Consider the following 19,965-nt stretch of genomic DNA (forward strand, 5'->3'; position numbering starts at 1 on the left):
ATGCAGTTTGTAAATTGGTGGTACCAAAACATGCGTTTAATTTTATGTAGTTAGTTATGTCTTGGAGAGGGAGAGTGTATTGCTGTAAAGATGTAACCTTGTGTTGTGTATTTAGCCATTTTGCATGAGAAAACACATAATTTTTAAACTAGCCATAATGGTAATGTTGTGCAGCTTCACAGTGACAGGAGATAATCTGCAGATGCCTACGACAGAAGTCATCCTGCCCTGTGCAGAGACTGCTGACAGAAGGGCAGACTGCCTTCACAAACATTTGGGTGGCACAGAGCAAAACCTGCCCTGGTTGAAATAATTACAGTGGTACTCCACAGACATCAGCACAGCACTCAGTAATCTTTGTCTAGTCACAGGGAAGAGGGCACTATGTTCAGTCAAATTTTTTGGGGTCTCTGTTCTGGTGTGCTGCTGGCATTAAAATGCTGGCATTGAACTGCTGGAATTGCAGTCTATTAACAGAACTAAAGCTGTACAGTGCACTGCAATGCAGCTTATAGATTTTTCTAAAAGTATCTGTGAATCTAGGCTTCCCAAGAGCAAGGATAACAAAGCTTCACCTACCTAGAGTTGGTCTTCTCTACTGGGGAGGCAGTCTGCGTACCAGAACCAGAATGCTGCCTTTGTGCCTGTGGTTTTGCTAGTCATGCACAAGCTATTGTTGAGAAATCAAATTGGTTTTTGTTGTGAGTGCGTACCAATATGTACACATATGGTGGATTCATGTGCAGTCTAAAATCCAGCAGTCAAGTTATCTGCTAGGAGAAATACACTGAGATGATTCTTCCCAAAATCAAACTTCCACATCCTCAGTGAGGTGAAAGAAAATGGGTTTTTCTTAGTCCTGCTAAATATTGAGATGAGATGGGCATTTCTGTGTAGGGTAGTGGTGTCTGACCCCATGTTCTAGCAGAACAGTCTGTGCTCCTCAAGGGCATTGCTAGTGGTAGATGCTGAATAATAGACTATGTCTATTGCTTTTAAAAACCCAGTAGCTCTTCAATATATTTTGTAAGATTGGAATATGCAAAAGTATACAATGACAGACCAGTACTGTGAAAACTGAAGTCCACTAGAACTATTTGAGTTGACTGAAGTTTAGGACCTTGGAAATTTTGCAGGTCACAGTATAAAGAGTCAGAAAGAACTGCTGAATGATTAAAAAATAGGCTAGGATATGGTATCTGCTGTTGAGAAGTAGCTTATGTGAAGAGGTGCATTATGTGGCCAGTGATGTTGGTGTGGGCATATGGAAGTTAATTTTGGCCTTTGTCATGGGCTTCTGTCCAAATGCAAGAAGCTATCGAGCATGTGCACACATGCTGAATGAGTCTAACTCTAGCTTCCTCACTTCAGAGACGTCCATAACATTCCTTCTTCAAACAGCCTTGTCTGTTGTTATGAAGGTTATGAGCACCATCGGAGGAGTTTCAGGGTGACAGACATCCAACCATTTTGGGAGTTTTTCTCTGGTTTGTCTGTAGGAGGTGGAAGTAAATAAGGGTTTAAAGTGGTTTGGTTTTTTGTTTTTTTCTTTTTTTTTCCCCCTTTTTTTCCCCCTGGCTCAGAATTTGTGACATAACATAAAATACAGAAAGTTTTGCTGTCCTGAGAACTTCTGTAATGCATGCAATTTAAATCCTTACCATTGCAACAAATCAATGAGATATGTTTTTATTTAGAAACTTAAATTACCAGCATTTTAGATATAATTTCTTAAAATTTCCACAGGTTTTATGGGCTTTTTTTTTTTTCTAGAATGGGAATGGGTAAAGGAAATAGGATGTTTTGAAGAAAGTCACTATCCTTGCATTACATCCTGCATTTATATGTGTTTAAATATATGGGTACCAATGCTGTAAAATGACTGTATCCTCCTGTTGCCACAAGAGGGCTATATTTTCCTAGAATTAGGTTTTTCAAAAAACCTACAAATTTAAATGGATTATTTTTGTTGTTTTCTCTAAGTTGCTCACTTGAGTGTTAAAATGTGAATACAGAGTGTCTGGTAGGATATGTAGCATGCAAGGAGATACTGATGAGTTGAATCCTGTAAGGAGAGCAAAATAAATTATTTCACATCAGCAGGGTCATGAACCTTTTTTTGGACTATGCCTATGGAATGTGTTAGGCACATGAAAAATCAGTGTCATGCTATGTCCTGGAAGTTCAGATACAGTTTTCATGGTGCTCTTCAAAGAGATTTTGATCCCAGATATGAAAAATAAGATGCCTGTACAATTCTTGCTGTGTTCTTGGTGTTTGCTTCCCTGCAGTTCTTTTCAGCTCTGTGATCTCCTTTCATTCCTCAAGGATCATGTTGTAGGCCATGTATAGTACTTAAAAAGCATTGAGCGGTAGTGTGCTGGGACAACAATTAAATACTGACATTACAGAAAAAAACACTTTTTTCTATAATTAGAAATTTTAAGTCTTTTTTCCTTTAGTAAGGAAAGTAATTTGAAACTTAGTGAGTCAATTGTAATAACGTGTCCATTGTAATTTCTTATATTTTTGCATATTCTGTGTGTGACCTTTTATTTTCTTCACAGAATAATCTACACAAGTGCTACTGAGATGAATTGAAAGTTCTCAGTACAAAACATGTGACACTGATGTGCTTATTTGGTGCCACTCACTAAGTCACCCTGTACCATTAGTTGTTGTTCTGTGTCATAAGTGTCATCCTTTATCAAAATTTAATATTAATAATTACATTACAGCAAAATATATATTTCAGGGGAGAAAATAACTATTTGCTAGTATTTTCTATTATAACCTTACTTTTCAAATTTTTCTGATTAGGAAAAATCTAACTTAATTTTAGTATCTCTTGTTTCCATGACACATATTTTATGACATGATGTAGAATGTAATCTTTCCTCTGTTGAAGTGTGGTGGCAAAAATTTCAGTGGTTTAAAATGTTTTAAAAGGTTTTCTTTCATGGTTCATGTTAAAAAGTAGAATTAATATGTAGTGAATTGCAATTTTTGGCTTTGGCAGAGGTAAAATGCCCTTTGTTAATTTTTCCTCTTCAACCATTTGGTGTGATGTTATTACCAGATATTTATTAAGTGTACTAAGACCCTAGGAAGATGGAAAGGAATGATGCAGTGTGTGTTTGGAAGCTGAAGCTGAGGTATTTAAAGGTTTAGGCTTTTAAGATTTTACGCTATGATGTAAATTATACATGGAAATAATTTATATTGATGTAGTGAATATTTTAAGAATTTAATTTCATGTTGAGATGAATATGTATTGTTGTTTGTTAGCACTTTCATCCGTAATTCCAAATATATGCAACAGAGATGAAGAACAAAATGGGCCATTGCTTATCCTTCCCTAACAAGGAATTACCCAATTAGATAGGGATGAAATTCATAGAGCAGTCCTTTCTGCTTGAAAGAAGGGACTTTAAAGATCATCTAGTCCCTGCTCCCCCTGCCATGGGCAGGGACACCTCCTGAAGACCAGGCTGCTCAAAGCCTTATCCAACCTGGCTTTGAACACTGCCAGGACTGGGGAATCCACAGCCTCTCTGGGCAACCTGTTCCAGTATCTCACCACCCTCACAGTAAATAATTTCTTCCTAATATCTAGCTAAATGCCCCCTCTTTCAGTATGTACCCATTCCTCCTTACCCTGCCACTCCAGTTCCTGTCAGACAGTCCCTCTCCAGCTTTCCTGTAGGCCCCTTCAGATACTGGAAGGTGTCTGTGAGGTCCCCACACAACCTTCTCTTCTCCAGGCTGAACAGCCCCAACTTTCTCAGCCTGATTTCATAGAAGAGGTGCTCCAGTCCTCTTATCAACCTCATGGACCTCCTCTGGAATTAGACTTTAGGATGTGCTCCAGATTTAGATTTACTAGAAGTAAGTAATGGTTTTTACAACCGTCTTTCTAAAAGCTAGTTAACTTTTTTGTCTGAGATTGTGACCTTGCAAAATGGTAGGCAGCTGTTGGAGGCACCAGTTGTTTCATCTCCCACTGTACTGAACACCTCTGGGTTTTTTAGTGCACTAGAAAAGGGCCTTTAGTGCATTTTGTTAGAAGAAAATAAGGCAGCTACAAGAAGTGTCCCATTTCTATTAGAGTTTATGCTGTCCCCAGGCTGTTTTTCTTTTATCTTTCCTGCTGGTGAAAGTAGAACATATTGAATGCCTTGCCTGCTGTGAAATACATGACTCTAATATTCATGTGTATGTGTTGGAAAGCACCTCCTTGACTCAGTTATCATAATACAATTTTTGTTATGTTTCTAAGAGTTTGTATAATTCTTGACAAATAGAGCAGTTGTACTCCAACTGTCTGAAGCTCTTAATTGTTGTAGGGTTTATTTGCTTGAATTATTTCAAGGTCTTGTATTTTGAAAACGATTTGCCAGGATGAGCTATGCCAGTCTGTGATCAGATTTGGATGGACCGTAAGGAAACCTGTCATAGCTGCTAGTGTTGCACAGCACAAATATTTATTATTTCTTTTTCTTGGAGTCATGTGTCATCTATCCCCATCTCCCATTTCCTGTTGTCCCAATTTTCTTTCCTATGCATTTTCTTTCTTTATTTTTTAAAATTTTTTTTGCTTTTCTAGGTCTGGGTGGGTTCAGTCACAGAAATAACTGTTGATGACCTCTGTGCAGAAGACAAGGACTCCTCACCATTAGAACTTGTGTATTCCATTACTCCACCTAGCAATGGGCACTTGGCTCTGAAGTCTTCTCCAAACAAGAGCATCCTTACCTTTACCCAGGCTCATATAATTAAAGGACAGCTGGTATTTGTACACAATGGTATGTGATTTCAAAAATACCACATCAGCTACCAAAATACCGCTCCTATTCAGTATATTTGTGTTCATAATCCATTAGAGATTCCATTGTAATGTCACAAAGATCTCGGAGCACTGGTTATGCGATAAATTATCTCAAAAACTGAACAAGAAAAGGTCTGACATCTGTTTAAATGTGTGCTCACTGGAAAACCTTGGTGTTCTTGTGGTTCATTAGATAGCAGCCTTCTTTCTGAAAGCAGTTTTGCAGTAGGGGAACATTTTCATGCACCTTTCAGAGATATGAAATGCATTTTTTTGACTGCTGTGATTGAAAATTTCCTGAAGCCTTTCTGTCTTGCTACAGTGCAGAGCTGTTCATGGACCAACAGACTCATAGATACCTGCCACACTGTAGTGATAGATGATGAAGTTATGGTTCATCTGTGTGATGTCAGTGTCCCTTTCAGGCTGTGAAAGAATTAAGCTTTAAACTTTGACTCTTTCTCCCAGTGTCCAGAGCTAGAGACTGGGTTTTTTGTGCACTTGAGAGAATGTGTGGGGAATAAAAGAAGTCAGGACAGCTTCGTGCATCCTTGAGTGGCAGTGCTGGGAAGCCACAGGAATGAACTTCCGAGTGGGGTTCCAGCCAGAAGAGGTAGGGCTTTCACAGGGGGATAGCTACGTGTTTCCTGCTCCAGCTCTATTACTTTGTTACCTCAGTTGAAAGAAGAAAGCTGTTGCTACAGAAGGAATAAATCGTTGTTTTGGGATGGAGATAGAAGAAGTACACTGCTCTCCTGCCAGCCTTGAGGCAGGCTGGAATTCAAGTGCTGCCTTGAGTGCAGCAGTCACTCCAGATTTGTGCTGTGTCTTCATGAGGTTAAAGTATTCTGCCTTACAATGCATTGTCTTGCAGAGTGCATATGTGTTGCTGAAATTGCTTTACAAGCAGCTGCTGGTGAGCCATAAGTATCCTGCTCAAATAATTTGGTCAGGAAATGAAAGGTCAAGAGCATGACAAAAGTGAGCCAAGCTGTTTAAATTGTTCCAAGGGAGACTTTGACATGTAAAAACCCCTGTGATGGTAGGACAGTGGTAGGTCTCAATGTGAGGAAATTAATCTGCTTTGTGTTCCAGAAAGGGCAAATGCACATCTGTAGTCTGAGGGAGTGAATCTTGATCAATAAAAGTGAAAAGAACAGAAAATTTCATTTTTTCCAGTGAGTGGAAGTGTACAGTAAATTTGTAACATAAAATTGCCCAGGTTGTGTGTCAGGTCTTGCAGCTGCTCTGGTTCTGCCATCTGTTCAAACAGTGCTTTACAAAGTACTCTGGTCATTTTGCTTCTTTCTGTTTCTTGGTCAGTGATTGTCTTCCCTCCTTCATCTTGACTTGTTGCTTGAAATGTAATTGTTACTCCCTTCTTATTGCCCCCAGCCTTATCCTGGGGCCTTTCCTTATGTTGTTGCTGTCATTCAGCTTTTTATCCCTTTACTCTACATTTCCTCTGTTCCTTGTCATCAGTCTTACAGTGTGTGTTGGCTTCTTTGTCTCCTCTTGGAAGTACCCCCATTTACTATTCCTACTCACTCAAGCCCTTTCCAAAGGGAAGAGGAGCATCTTCTTGGTTGACACAGCTCTTCCATCCTCTGGCTACTCCTCGTGGCACTCCACATTTTTTACTCCTGTATGTGGCAATGATTCTCCATCCTCAGTGTCTTTTGCACTGCCATACAGTGAAAGTACTACCATACTTTGCTTTTATCCCTCTAAATTAGACCTCAGAATTTTCCCTTCACATTGTTCAGCCTTATGAATTACATTATGCTGCTTATTCTGTGCTGTGAGTTGCAAATCTTCCTTTCTGCTCTCATGTTTTTGAGGTCCCCTTGAAATTTTGTTTGTTTCCTCCATAATCCCTGATTGTTTTATCACTGGTGTAAGTGCAGAACTAGAACACACCTTTCCTTTTTGGTACCCTTCTTTCAGTATGAGAATTCCTTTCCCTTTTCACTCTTGCTTCAGTCCAGGGTGCTCCCCTCTAGCTTTTGCAGTATGGGCCCTCTCCTTAAACTCTGACAGTTTTTTTCTTAGGGCAGTAGTGAATTGAACTCTTGTTGGTTCTGAAGTCTTAGTATATTGTCAATGCAGCTTTTACAGAGCCTCTTTCTGGTGTCCTTTTAATCACCTCTGATCAGATACAGCTTAAAAAATTAATTGTGATGAAATAATAAATGCTCCACCCAAGTAGAACTTCGAGATATAGTTCTGTTCCTGACTGCCGGTGACAAAATGTTTGTGTCAATCAAACAGTTGACCTGCCTTCACCAAAAAGCAAGTGAGGCTGCATGAGCAGGTTTGCTTCAAGTTTTTTTCAATTTAGTTCAAATAGTAGACTCCCATATGCTTTTTTGAATAAGCAAGTGGTTCATTTTTATCAGGAGAATACATCAGAAAATAAAAACTTTTGAAATAAAAACAATATGGCCAGATCTTCCAGAACTGCTTCAGCTGCCTGGCTGAATAGAAGAGCATTTCTTAGGGTTATTGTTAACTATAATCTCAGAACCCACATTTGAGTTTTCTGATATATTAATTTATAGTTAGGCAAGGTATGCTGATCTTTACATGAAAGAATCCTCTGGCTTTCAGTATCTATATTCTTGTAGCAATATCTTGTGGCTAAATTGGGCAAAGCAAATAGAGGAGCATGGTAATTCTTTGCAACAGTTAATGTTTCACTTTTTAGTTCTTCGTACGTAATTGAACAACCTGGGGAGCCTCTGCTTAAAAGCAGCCTGTCAGTTCTGAGAGATGTATTTTTACAGGAATCCACTTAGACTCCTGGAGGTATTTTGCTATTTCTTGTACCAAAGTACATACAGGTCTTAAGATTAAAGGGAAAAATGTGCATTTATTATGAGTGCATATAACTTCTGAAATAGTTTAAGCTGTGACAACATACTTGCTTCAGCACAGCTGAAATGCAGCAAAGAAGCTAAGGAAACAACCAGAGTGTTGATTCAGACCGTTGAATATAAAACAAAATGAAAGAACAGTCTAGTTACTTCTCTCCCCAAATTCCTTCTTTGCCAAAATATGACTGCTTAAGTGCTTTGGACCCTCATAAGACATAAATGGAGCTGGAAATCTGGGAGCCATTGTCTCCCCAAGTTTAATTTGGTTTCAGCTCCACTGAGTCAGTGAAGAAGGAGAAGAAGGGGGCTGATTTCTATCTAAGGGATGTCCGGCCTTCACTGAAAACAACAGCCAGCAGTTCTTCTTGGGGAAGGTATTAATTGCATTATGAATTTATTTAATTCTAATTAAGATACAAGGGTTCTGATCAAAAGTTGCTTTCAGGATGATTTTGGATATATTGCTAAGGAAACTTTCCTGTCTGCCCATCCAGGAGTTGCTCTGGCAATGACACTGACATTACCTCAGACTTTCATTCTTGAGATGGAACCCCCTTCACATCTAGTGGCTCCAGTGAGCCCTACTTGACTCTCTACACACCCCACACTCACACAGTCAGACAAGGTTTCCTCACTGACTTGACCTCATGTTTCCCTTAGCAGAATCTCAGGTGCCTGTATCCCTAAATAATTTAATCATGGGTCAATGGCCGAATAATGGCTCTGGCTGGAAGCCCCTGAGGTGAGACCCTGACCCAGTCTAAGCCACAAAAGTCTGGAGCCTTCAGCTCCTGCTGTGTCTCTTGAGTGTCGGTCCCCTGGATGCAGGTCCCAGGGGCCTTTGCTAAGCAAAGGGTCAGCAGTTCAGGGCCTCTTGCTTCAGGTTCCTGCCACACAGAGCTCAACCTGCAGCTCCACTGCAGCTGCACCCAGAGCTACCTGCACTGAATGTGTTCCTCAACAATAATTCACTGTAGCCAAGAGTGCAAAGTCTCCGGTGTATGTTTGTGTTTTGTGTGACAGAGTAATACAAGAATGAATTTATTATTTTGATTTCTACAGGAGCAATGTCTGGAGGCTTCAACTTTCAGGTGACAGATGGTTTGAACTTTGCACCCCAACAGATTTTTACCATCACAGCTCGGACGCTGGTCATTAGCCTTGAAGTGAACAAAGGGCTCGGAGTCTTTCCAGGTGTGGTTTTTTGAGATTATTTCGGTTTTGTCCACTTGAAAATATTGCCTCATATAGAATTATTTGTCAGATACTTAACTGACTAAACTATGGAAAACTGTAGCTGGGAAAATTTATGAGTGTTTTTAAAAAACAGGTTGATGTTTTCTCAAACTGCATACTGCTTTTTTGCTTTATAGTCTTTAACTTTTTGATGTGTGCATGCTTGGAGTCATAGAAATTGGCAGAGAAATATTCAAGTACAATGTGATAATAACACTGCCTAAGATCTGGAGATTTCCCATTCAGGTTTGTTTAAAATCTCTGTAGTTTATTCAAATATTTAGAGATGTCTTATGTTCTTGTGATCTTGCCTGGTAAGAGCGATAGAAGAGTGAAGCTTGTGTCCATGAGATTCTGAATAGCGCATGTAAGTTTTCCAGATTGCTAGTTCACACTTCTTTTGTTTAAAATGAGTTATGGAGAGCAGCACAGACTCACTGATGAATTAGAAAGTCTGAAAACTTTGATTCATGTTTGTGCATTTGTAGCTAGTTGGTTCAGCACTTGAGTGTTTTTTTAATGAAGTTGTACCACTGGAGGAGCTAATCTGCTAAGAGGTCTCACCAGAGCCATTTACTCCTTTGCACTGGCAAGAGTAATCCCTCATTGAGTTAGGAATCTAACATTTACTGCAAGATTAAAGAAGAAATAAAGATTAGTTTTCTCTCAGCAATATCTTGCATCACACTTTTGTTTGTGCTGCCTTCCTTTTTTTTTTTTCTCTGAATATGATCTGCAGAACCAGAGAGATACTAAGAGTTAGCAGCATTCTAGAGGTAGTGATCTGTACCTTGATTTTTTAATTGGATATGGAAGAGGAGCACTTTATCTTCTTAAACTTCTGAATATAAGTTGCATAAACAAAGGTTTGCAACAAAAGCCACTTAAACACAGGCAACAAAAAATGAGATTGTAGCAGCATGATCTTCTAATTCAGTCAATATAAATGGGATTCATGTAAATCCACTTACAAAGCTTATTAACCTGCAATTTTGGTGTTTAAGGTTGCCTTGGGCACAGGGATTTGATGGAATTCTTTCTTAAGCCAATGATAATTGTAAAAAAAGTATGCCCTAATACTTCCATAGAAGGCAAAGTCTCTAGGCTGTCAATCAGTTCTTTAGTTTACAAAATACAGTATTTCTTTCAGCACTCCAAATTGTATTCATCCAAGATTGCAGTGTTTTTTCCTGTATTCTCACTTACTTTGGGATAGCAAAATTCCTTTTAGATGTTAAAAAGTGTTACTAGCTTTTTTACATGTTCTCTTTATGGTATTTTTTAGAGACGTTCTGGAGCTGTATGGTTTTCAGCTGTACTTTGCCATAATGAAATGACTATTACAACAATGATGGTGCCAAATGGCTAATATATATGAAAACAACAGCCAGTGTCCTGTTACATTTTATAGCAGTACAAAAAAAAGTTAATTTTGAGCCAGCTTGAGAAATCTTCTCACTGGGATAGTAAAAATTGAATTTATTGTGAAGAATTTACCATGTCTTCATGACTGGGTATAAACTATCCTCTAAAGCCTATTTTATAAGAGCGTGTACTGCTGTCTTCTTTTATGTTGGGTATACCAGATCTGTTTATATAATTTATAGATTTTTTTTTCTGTTTAACAGAAGCTTATTCTTTTCATCATACTCAGAAAATTGACTGCTAGATATATCAGCTTTTTCTAGTGTATGCTAGGTATGTGCAATTGGAGGATTTGCTTCTTCAGGAAGGCAATTGCTCAAACAAGGAATGAGAGCTGAGTTTCTCTGAGGAGAGGAAGCCTGAATTTTAGTTAATTTGAAGCAGAGCTGTCTAATCAGTCTGTAGATGAGATGATTTATAAGTGTTTAGCAGTGATTGGGAGAATGCTCATGCCAAAGCATTTTCCAAATCTTAAATGTAGGCAGTAAAAATGTGTAACAAAATTATAAATAAATTATAAATAAAATAACCAACACTATGCTGTTGTACTCTACTTGAATCCATTATCTTGGCCCTACTCAGCATCTCCTGTTCTTGTTGTGTGTCTTCCTCCTCTCTCTGTTCCTGTCCCCGGTGTTGGGGTGGGGTTGTTTTTGTGACCTCTCCTTCTGTGATTGGGAACACACAAGCAGTGTTCTCTCTTCATGTTCCTTCACCCAGTCTGCTGGCTGGCAAATAACCTTCCTCTCCCTGTTGAGATGTCAGACCAGAGGAGAACTGCTGTGGGTGCCGGAGAAGGTTCTCAACTCTCAGGTCAGAAGTGGGTGAAGGAGAAGATTATGTCTGGGGGAGGATGCCATTTTACAGGAGAGCGTGATAGACTGTGTTATCTGTGTCTCTAGACTGTATTTCAGCCTGTGGTGTGCAGTGCAGTGAGGTCAGGTCTGTTAGGAATCGAGGGGGTTTTGTGGCAGACATGCTTGCTCCCCATGGCCCTGCTCTGTCATGGCAGTGGTGTGATACCCTAGTATGGTTATGAAGAATTGGAGCAGTAACTTCCATTACAGTGTGACCATGTTTTAGAGTTACTCTGTCCTACTCTGTCAGGGCAATACAGCCTGATTTGCATAATAACTGCATTTGCAGATTTATGTGGTCTGATTAACTGTTGTGCTCAGTTGTACATTCTTGACCATATCTACTGTACACGCAAGGTCATGCTTCCCTCCCTGCCTGTCACACAATAAAGGGAAAAGAAGGGAGAGGAAGAGGAGGGAGACTTCTTGAATTAGATATTGTGTGGGACAACTTTTTTCGACCTGAGAGACTCCTTCACCTTTGAAAACAATATGGACACAGAGAGACATGTGACGGTAAAGTGGGAAAACAGGCAGAGGCAGAAGATCTTCTTATAACAACTCTGTTTCAAAGTAGTTGTTATTTGAACCAGAGCACAAGCAGATGTGAACAAGCAGACTCCTCATACTAATAATGGCTTGCAAAGTATCCCTATTCTTCAGTGTCCTTAACCATATAGCATATATATGTTATTTTGTGTTATTCTTGTATGAACAGTATGCTTTATTGAAGATGCATTGATAACTCAGACTTCAAGGATATGTACTACTATATAGTCTCTGAAATTATATACTAAAAGCTATAAAAACTTGTTGCTCAAGGAGAAAAGAAAATGTGAAAACTGAGGCAGAAGTGGAGATACAGGAGGAATCGGGTGATGGGAATCTGTTGCTTCTCCAAAATTATCATTGAACATGAATTTTAGTTTGCTGGTTGTGTACCTTGAAATGGCCTCAAAAAGATGCCAGATAAAGCTTTTTTTTGCTTTTAGGAAATTACTGACACAGCTGTGTCAAAAATTGTCTTGGTTTGACTAATGCCAGAAAGCTCTTTATAATCTTTAAGCCAGAAGGTAGTAACCTTAGTTAGGTTAGTGTGGTGCTTTGTATTAAAATGATTTTGTTACCACTCAGTCTCTATCTATCTTAATAAATAAGACATTATTTCTCCTTTGGCTGTTATTTCTGTTATATGGTGTTCTTCCTAATTTGTTTAATTCTGTACTTATGTTTTAATTTTATTTAATGAAAATTCTATTTCATATTGATGAAGTGTATTTCTGTTAAAGATTGATTTTAATTTACATGTTCACTAGAAACTTTGCTGTGTTGAGGCTTCTCTCAGTCGAATCACCTATGTCTTGTGGGTAGCAACTGGGAATACCAAAAATGCTGGAGCTTGAATTCAGTTCTAGACATTTGATGTGGAAACAGAACTTCTTATACTTGCTCTATTCTATACTTCGGATTGTTTTGCAGAAGCCAGTATTTAGCAATTACACGTGCTGAAGAGAACTGCATTTTTTTCATTTTGAAAACAAGGGTACATCCTACTAATGGGGTTTTAACTGAAAAAGCTGTGAAAGGGTTGTAACCAAAAAAAGTGTAACCCTGCTGATCTTATAAAATGTTATTAAAAAGCTAAGTAGAATTCCTGGGTGAGAGTGTGAGTTGTGCATACAAAACTTAGACTTTTGGAAAAAAATGCTGTTGTAAATCTTCTTCCTATAATTGACATTTTTTAGGTTCCAGGAAACCTATTTCACAACGTGATCTGAAAGCTGTAACCAATGATGTGACCAATGCAGGAAACAGAACTATAACTTTTGTAATTGTAACTTCCCCAAAACTTGGAAAGCTGATCAGAGTAGATTCTGATGATACCACTCAGGAAATCTTCAGTTTTACTCAGTCTATGGTAAGCATTTACTTTGTAACAGCCCAGTTGAGGGGTAGACTGTTACCTCAAAGGGCGTCTTAGTTGCTTATTCTTTGTGTGATCCATTTATATCTGTTAAGTAACCTGGCATATGTGACCCATCAGTGCAATCACCCAGATTTGCTATGTCATTAAGTATCTGGCATCTAGTAACGAACACAAGAGGAGCCTTTGTTCCCCTCTGCTTGGATACTAGCAGGGTCTTGGCAATTCCCACTGTTTTGCGTGTAACACTATTTGTCAAGAAGAGCTGTTCTGGTGCCATTAACCAGCACCCAGAGGTTGGAAGCTTCTCATTTTTGGCAGAAGAAGCAGCCTTTTTCTCTATGAAAAGTCCAAGTATCAGATTCATTTCAGTACACAGTCCTCATGGGTGTCCCCAAGATGACTTTTATTGACTGTATTGGCTGTGGTACTAAGTGTTCGAAGTATCTTTACTGTGATAGGGGTTCTCATACTGAATGACTGAAATGTGGCAGCTTATGTAACTTGATGGAAAAATGCTTTTGCAAAAGGAATTACTTGTCTGTGTGCAGAATCTGAATATAACTTTATCTTCAGCATGCATTAAGCTATTCTCAGAAAATTGAAGTGAGGAAGATAAAAGGGGGTCAATCTTCTGACTTTGCTCATGGGAAAATATATGTTTACAGATTTCAAATGTAGCTATTTGATTTAGTGTATGAAGGAATAAGAAAATCTATTGGCCAGAATTTGAAACGTGGCCAGTAAAACCTGGAAAAAAGATTGACATTTTTATTAGTTGTCATCAGACTTTGAAACAAACTGACCAACAACAGCTGTGGAATGAATCTCCACTTGGACTTTATAACTCAAGATGAACACAGAATGGTTCTCATAAAAAACATGTTCTAATCCCATTATGTTATTGGTCTTGTTTCAAAAGTTGCTGAGTTATGTCTTATTTTATGAAAGAGATGAGTTGTATAATGACACTGTTCCCTTTTGATCCCAAAGTGTGTGATTTTTATGAGTGTTAGATGAAATAGTTAAGCATGTTAGATGGAAAATCTTTCAGCTAAGGTATTGAAATGTCGCTCCTTTTGCCTATGGATATGACCATTATGTGTGTATATCAGGTAGTACCATGTCAGAACATGCCACTTATTCTCCATAGCTTTCATTTTTACTAAACTTTCCTTTTAACTTGGTAAATTGTGTAAGGATTTGGGCTGTAATAATATGTATGGTTTTCTTGTCTGTTGGGAGATATTTCTGTTGGCCATTTTAGTTTCAAACAAGTAGAGCGAAATGACTTCTTGCAGGTGGAATTAGGGCATCCAAACCAGCTTGCTATTTATTCTGGTAGAGAATAAGACATAAGGGAGAGAAAAGGGATCCTAAATAAACTTTCAGTACAGTGTGTTATAATCTCAGAGAGTTAAATATGAGTGAGAAAATTGCATCTATGTTACAAACATTGTACATTTTCCATGTAACAGAGACTAAAGCATTTAGTTCCTGTTTGGTAGTAAGCTTGTAAATCTGATTTGAATTGAAAAAAAATTTGCATTAGTGTAGGTCTTTGGGATTTCTTTGACTTAATTCTGTGTTGAGGAACTTGAAATTTCACTTTGGAGAAGTACTATGCTGCTAGCTCATAAAAGTAGTTACTGCTTTTCCTGGGGTGCTGAACTCTTCCCTATGCCCTGTAGTTTTTTGCTTTGTTGCCAAAGCAAAAAAACCCCAAAAGAAACAGAAATTTTTATTGTATTCCAAGATATTTTTTCTTGAACAGATGTTGTTCAGCTAATATAAGAAAATTATTTGCACATTAAACACTCTTGAGTAACACAGAAGTTTTTCAACATGATGTTTGCTTTTTGTTTTTCTCTGCAGTACTTTCTGTGATACCTTTGAAGTATTTTCATCTTGCAGCAAGCCGTAGCTTTTTCATTATATAGAGTCATTGCAGAGGTAAACACAGAAATCCTCACCAATTCCATTCTGTTCTTAGCCCAGACATTAGAATGGATTTGTAATAATAATAAAAAAAAAAAACAACCCAACCAACCAATTAAGGTTGATACTAAACACCATTGAATTTAAAGGATGTATATTGTGCCTGTATTTGTTACAAAAATATGCTGTGCTCAGCTTGAATTTCTAGAGGTTTTGGAAAATTACCGTGAACTAACATATCCTTTTGCTATTAATTTATTTTTTGTTTGTTTGTCCTATAATAGCCATTAAGAATTAAATTAGTATAGGGAAAGCAGAGACTTGGAGATGTGTCTATAGGGTTTTATCACATCAGTCTGAATTTTTTAGAGAAAAAAATGGGATGGTTTCAGAGAAAAAAATGGGATGGTTTCAGAGCTGCTGAGAAAACAGACCTTGAAAGCCCAGTGTGCCTAGTGATCTCAGTGGGGGCTGTTGCAGTAATTTCAGGATTCAATCTCTCTGCATTCACACCTCAGATTTAATACTGCTAAAATGCTTCATCTGTGATAACAGCAGGGGGGTTTTGTTTTCTTTTTTCACATCTTTCAAGCATATGTGATACAAACGTGTACTGATGAGTCTCTTCAAGGTGTTTGCAGGATGTGAGGAGTGTTAAAATAGTAAATTTAGAATCGACACCATCTCAGACAGCGATCTCTCTGGCAATTACAAACTAACATGTGCAGGTCAGGTCAGTGGTTGCCTGGGAATTTGCCAAGGATTTAATAGATATGACTGTCATCTCTCCAAGCCAGTGAATGAATTATCAAGCAGACCAGATGCTGAATCTACTGGATAAGATTCAGTAAGTGTTCTAGTGTTGCTGTCATTAGGAATTCTATTACAGTTCCAATGTATTATAGTATTGATCTTAAAATTCAGGTATAGTTTCAGCTGATGAGAAATAATCTGAAAATACTGCCTTTTGCTTTGGGGTCTAAAGAGATAAATGGTTTTATCTTGTATGTGCATTTGTTTCTCTGGAGATTTACTGCTGTATCTTGCAATACTTGTAAGCTTGATTACTCACAGCAGACTGATTACATTCTCTTGAGTATGATAATCTGCAAGGTCAGTGCAGGCAGGGATAGGACAAACCAGATCCCTTCCTGTCTTTTAGGAATCCCCTTCTTGCTGTGATATAGAAGTTTTCCATTACGTAGTTCCATCAACTCTTTGCTTATAAGTGAGAGTAAATATCAGTGGTCATTACACTTCCTTCTGGTTTTCTTAGTATCTTAGCAAATACCTTTTGCTATTTACAGGAAATAACTTCATCGAAGTCCTTTTCCAGCCTTCAGCCTTTCATTTGCTTTTTCAGGACAAGTAATCAAGCCCTGCTAGTGTCAAAACCCTAGACATATGATACCCTGATTTACTAAAAATACAGTCCAGCTGAGCTCGTGATCACCATTACCATTGCTAGTTTGAGATAGTTTCTCAGTGTTATATATCTCTCTGCTCTTCATGTAAGGCTTTTACTAAGCATTCATGCCCAGTAATATTTCACTGACTTTTAGGTGTTTATCTGGCAACACAGAGTCCATCTTATGAGAAAGAGAAATTCAGGATAATCTCAGTGTACATACAGGCTGGATCCATGGGCTGAGGCCAGTGGTGTGAGGTGAAACAAGGCCAAGTGCTGGGCCCTGCCCTTGGGTCACAACAACCCCAGGCAGCACCACAGGCTGGGACAGAGGGACTGGGAACTGCCCAGTGGAAAAGGGCCTGGGGGTGCTGGTGACAGCAGCTGAACATGAGCCAGGGTGTGCCCAGGTGGCCAAGAAGGCCAATGGCATCCTGGCCTGGATCAGCAGTAGTGTGGCCAGCAGGACCAGGGCAGGGATTGTCCCCCTGTACTGGGCACTGGTGAGGCCACACCTCGAGTGCTGTGTCCAGTTCTGGGCCCCTCACTGCAAGAAAGACATTGAGGTGCTGGAGGGAGTCCAGAGAAGGGCAATGGAGCTGGGGAAGGGTCTGGAGCACAAGTCCTGTGAGGAGCAGCTGAGGGAGCTGGGGGTGTTTAGCCTGGAGAAAAGGAGGCTCAGGGGAGACCTTATCACTCTCTACCTGCCTGAAAGGAGTTTGTGGTCAGGTCGGTGTTGGCCTCTTTGCCCAAGTAACAAGTGGTCGGATGAGCGGACATGGCCTCAAGTTGTGCCAGGGGAGGTTTAAATGGAATACTAGGACACCTTTCTTCATTGAAGCATGGCTGAGTATTGAACCAGAATGCCCAGAAAAGTGGTTGAATCACCAACCTGAATATTTTAAAAGATATGTAGATGTGACACTTGGGACATGGTTTAGTGGTGGCCTTGGCAGCTCCAGGTTAACAGTTGGATTTGATCTTAAAGGTCTTTTGCAACTTAAACAATTCTGTGATTCTGTATACACTGTGCATGGACTAAGGTACAAGGGTCTCTTTGAACAGTGTTCTCAAGATATTTTTCTCTTTTTTTTTTTCCTCTTTCACATATGTCTTTTCTTTTCCTGGAACAGGTTGATGAAGGTGTGATCATGTATGAACACTTACATGCTGAGTTGGCTGGCTGGAGTGCAGAAGATTTCTTTGCATTTACTGTCTCCTCTCCACCATCAGCTCTGGATATCCAGGTGTTCCGTGTTGTCATTTCATATGAAATTGCCAGGCATGATCAGAATAGTCGTCTTCTAGCAAATACAGGTAAAAATGCTTCACGGTTTGGACTCCAAATTATTTTGGATCTGTCAGAGGTGCATTGAAGAACAGACTAAAAACAAAAGTGTCTTGCTCTTCAGTAAGCAGTGACCTACTTCTGAGACAGAGAGTGCTGTAGGTAGTGGGAAAGCTGCATTCACTGCATCCTTAGAAATGAGATTAGCTACATATGTTTGATGCTTCCTACTGCTGTAGAAGATATTTTGTTTTCTATAATGGTAGGTGAAAACACTATCAGAAGTTTTGAGATACCAATATTTCTTTAATCTTAGTGTATGCATCAGTCATAAATCTTGTTTCTTGTATGTAATTGTATTTTTAAAGTAGTGGTAATATATTTTTAGCCATGACGTGGAAATCAAGGATACTATGAAGAGATTTTCTGAGCATCATCAGTATTTGATATATAATTTCTGAAATAGTGCAACTATAAAATGTTCAGTTTCTAAGATTCTCTTTTCATTTCTGCCAGGTGCCATAGTCCAGGAAGGAGGTAGAGTATTAATCAACAAAACAAATTTAGATGCTTCAAACCTATTGATTAAGCTACCTGATGTACAGCGCTCCATGTATGAAGTCTGGTATCAGGTTGTGTCTTTACCCCAACATGGCATGATTGTTGTTGGAGAACGAAACGTTACCAAAGAAAAACCTAACTTCTCCCAATACATACTGAACAAATTTGGAATTATGTACATACATGATAATTCTGAATCTCTAAATGACAATTTCACTTTTGCCGTTTGGTTAAACCTAAAGAGCAAGCCTGCTACAAAGCCCCGTAGTGAAGTTTTAGAGGAGATGTTTAATATCACTGTTTTCCCAGTGAATGATCAATCTCCAGAACTGAAGACTAAAAGACTGCACTTGAAAGTCCTGCAGGGAGATGTGTTAATGCTGGGGGCAGAGAATCTGAAAGTTGAAGACTTAGATAATGCCCCAGCTGAGCTGAAATACACCATTGTTAGCAACCCAAATAATGGTTACTTAGCAATGAAAAGCAATCTCAGTGTCTCTATAAAAGATTTCACACAAGCTGATGTTGACAGTGGTAAAGTTTGGTTTGTACAGGACGGAAGTTCATCTTCTGGGGTGTTTTATTTCAGTGTGACTGATGGTAAACATCGGCCTTTATACAAACTGTTCAGTCTGGAAGTCATACCAATTGCTCTTGTCCTAGTCAACCTTACCAATGTTGCACTGCCACAGGGCCAGACATCTGTCACTATTACTGATGTTCAGCTTGCAGCTGTCACAAATGGAAAAAGCACTAATATTATGTATGAAATAACTCAGCCGCTCAAATATGGGCACCTCATGATTGGAAATGAGCAGGTTACTAGATTTGAGCAGGCAGATTTGTCCTCAGGAAGGCTCTCTTACCACCTGAAAAATCTCACTGCTTCCAGTGAAGTACTGGAGTTTATGCTTTTCACTGCAGAAGGCAATCTAACAGGACAAGTGCTGAACATCACAGCAAAGCCTTTAGTACAAATTGTATCTGACCTGCAGATTTCAAATCAAGCAACTTACAAATTTGGAAGTGGTGACCTGGATGCTTCTGAGCTAGCCAATTTGACAAACAGTAATCCTAGATTTGAAGTGATAATGCCCCCCTCTCATGGAAGGATTGTAAAGAAAAGGTTTGTGAATGATGCAGTGTTGGAAGATATTCAGACGTTCACCCAGGCTGACATTGATAGTGGTGTTTTGCTTCTAGACATAGACACAAATATGACAGGCATTGATCTGTTGAATGACTCATTTACATTTATCCTCAGGGCAGATGCTGTGCAGCCTGCTGTTGGCTGTTTTCAGTATTCCATTGTGCCACACAGTCCTGCACTTGTGCAGGGTTTTACAACAGAAGTGCCTTTTGTAACTAGCATGACCACTTTCAAGGCTCACTCTACCTCAAAGGATGAGGCCCCAACCTCCTCACAGAATGAAGAGCCTGCAATAGCGCCACAGAAGACTGAACCAACGATGTGGCCAGGGCAGAATCACTGGGGAAACCTACATGAGGAAGGTCCATTGCTAAACCTGGCAGTGGGAACAAGTGTATCTGTGGAGTTGAAGACTACAAACGAGGTTAGTGCCAAGAGTCCCAGAGAGCAGGGAGGCGAAAGCAACCTTTGGTA

The 19,965-nt window shown here is 39.1% G+C and overlaps 1 protein-coding gene across 1 annotated transcript in view; it reads left to right on the forward strand.

The window, feature by feature from the left end:
• LOC103624043 (chondroitin sulfate proteoglycan 4-like) overlaps nt 1-19,965 on the forward strand; it is a 31,871-nt gene that overhangs the window by 7,920 nt on the left and 3,986 nt on the right. The window contains exons 5-9 of the mRNA XM_017744312.1: nt 4,607-4,805; nt 8,767-8,898; nt 12,968-13,140; nt 17,626-17,809; nt 18,297-19,915. Coding sequence (XP_017599801.1) covers nt 4,607-4,805; nt 8,767-8,898; nt 12,968-13,140; nt 17,626-17,809; nt 18,297-19,915 — 2,307 coding nt within the window. The remainder of the gene's footprint in view (nt 1-4,606; nt 4,806-8,766; nt 8,899-12,967; nt 13,141-17,625; nt 17,810-18,296; nt 19,916-19,965) is intronic.

This window comes from Corvus brachyrhynchos, unplaced genomic scaffold, assembly GCF_000691975.1.
Source record: "Corvus brachyrhynchos isolate BGI_N302 unplaced genomic scaffold, ASM69197v1 scaffold310, whole genome shotgun sequence".
NCBI classification, from domain to species: Eukaryota; Metazoa; Chordata; class Aves; order Passeriformes; family Corvidae; genus Corvus; species Corvus brachyrhynchos.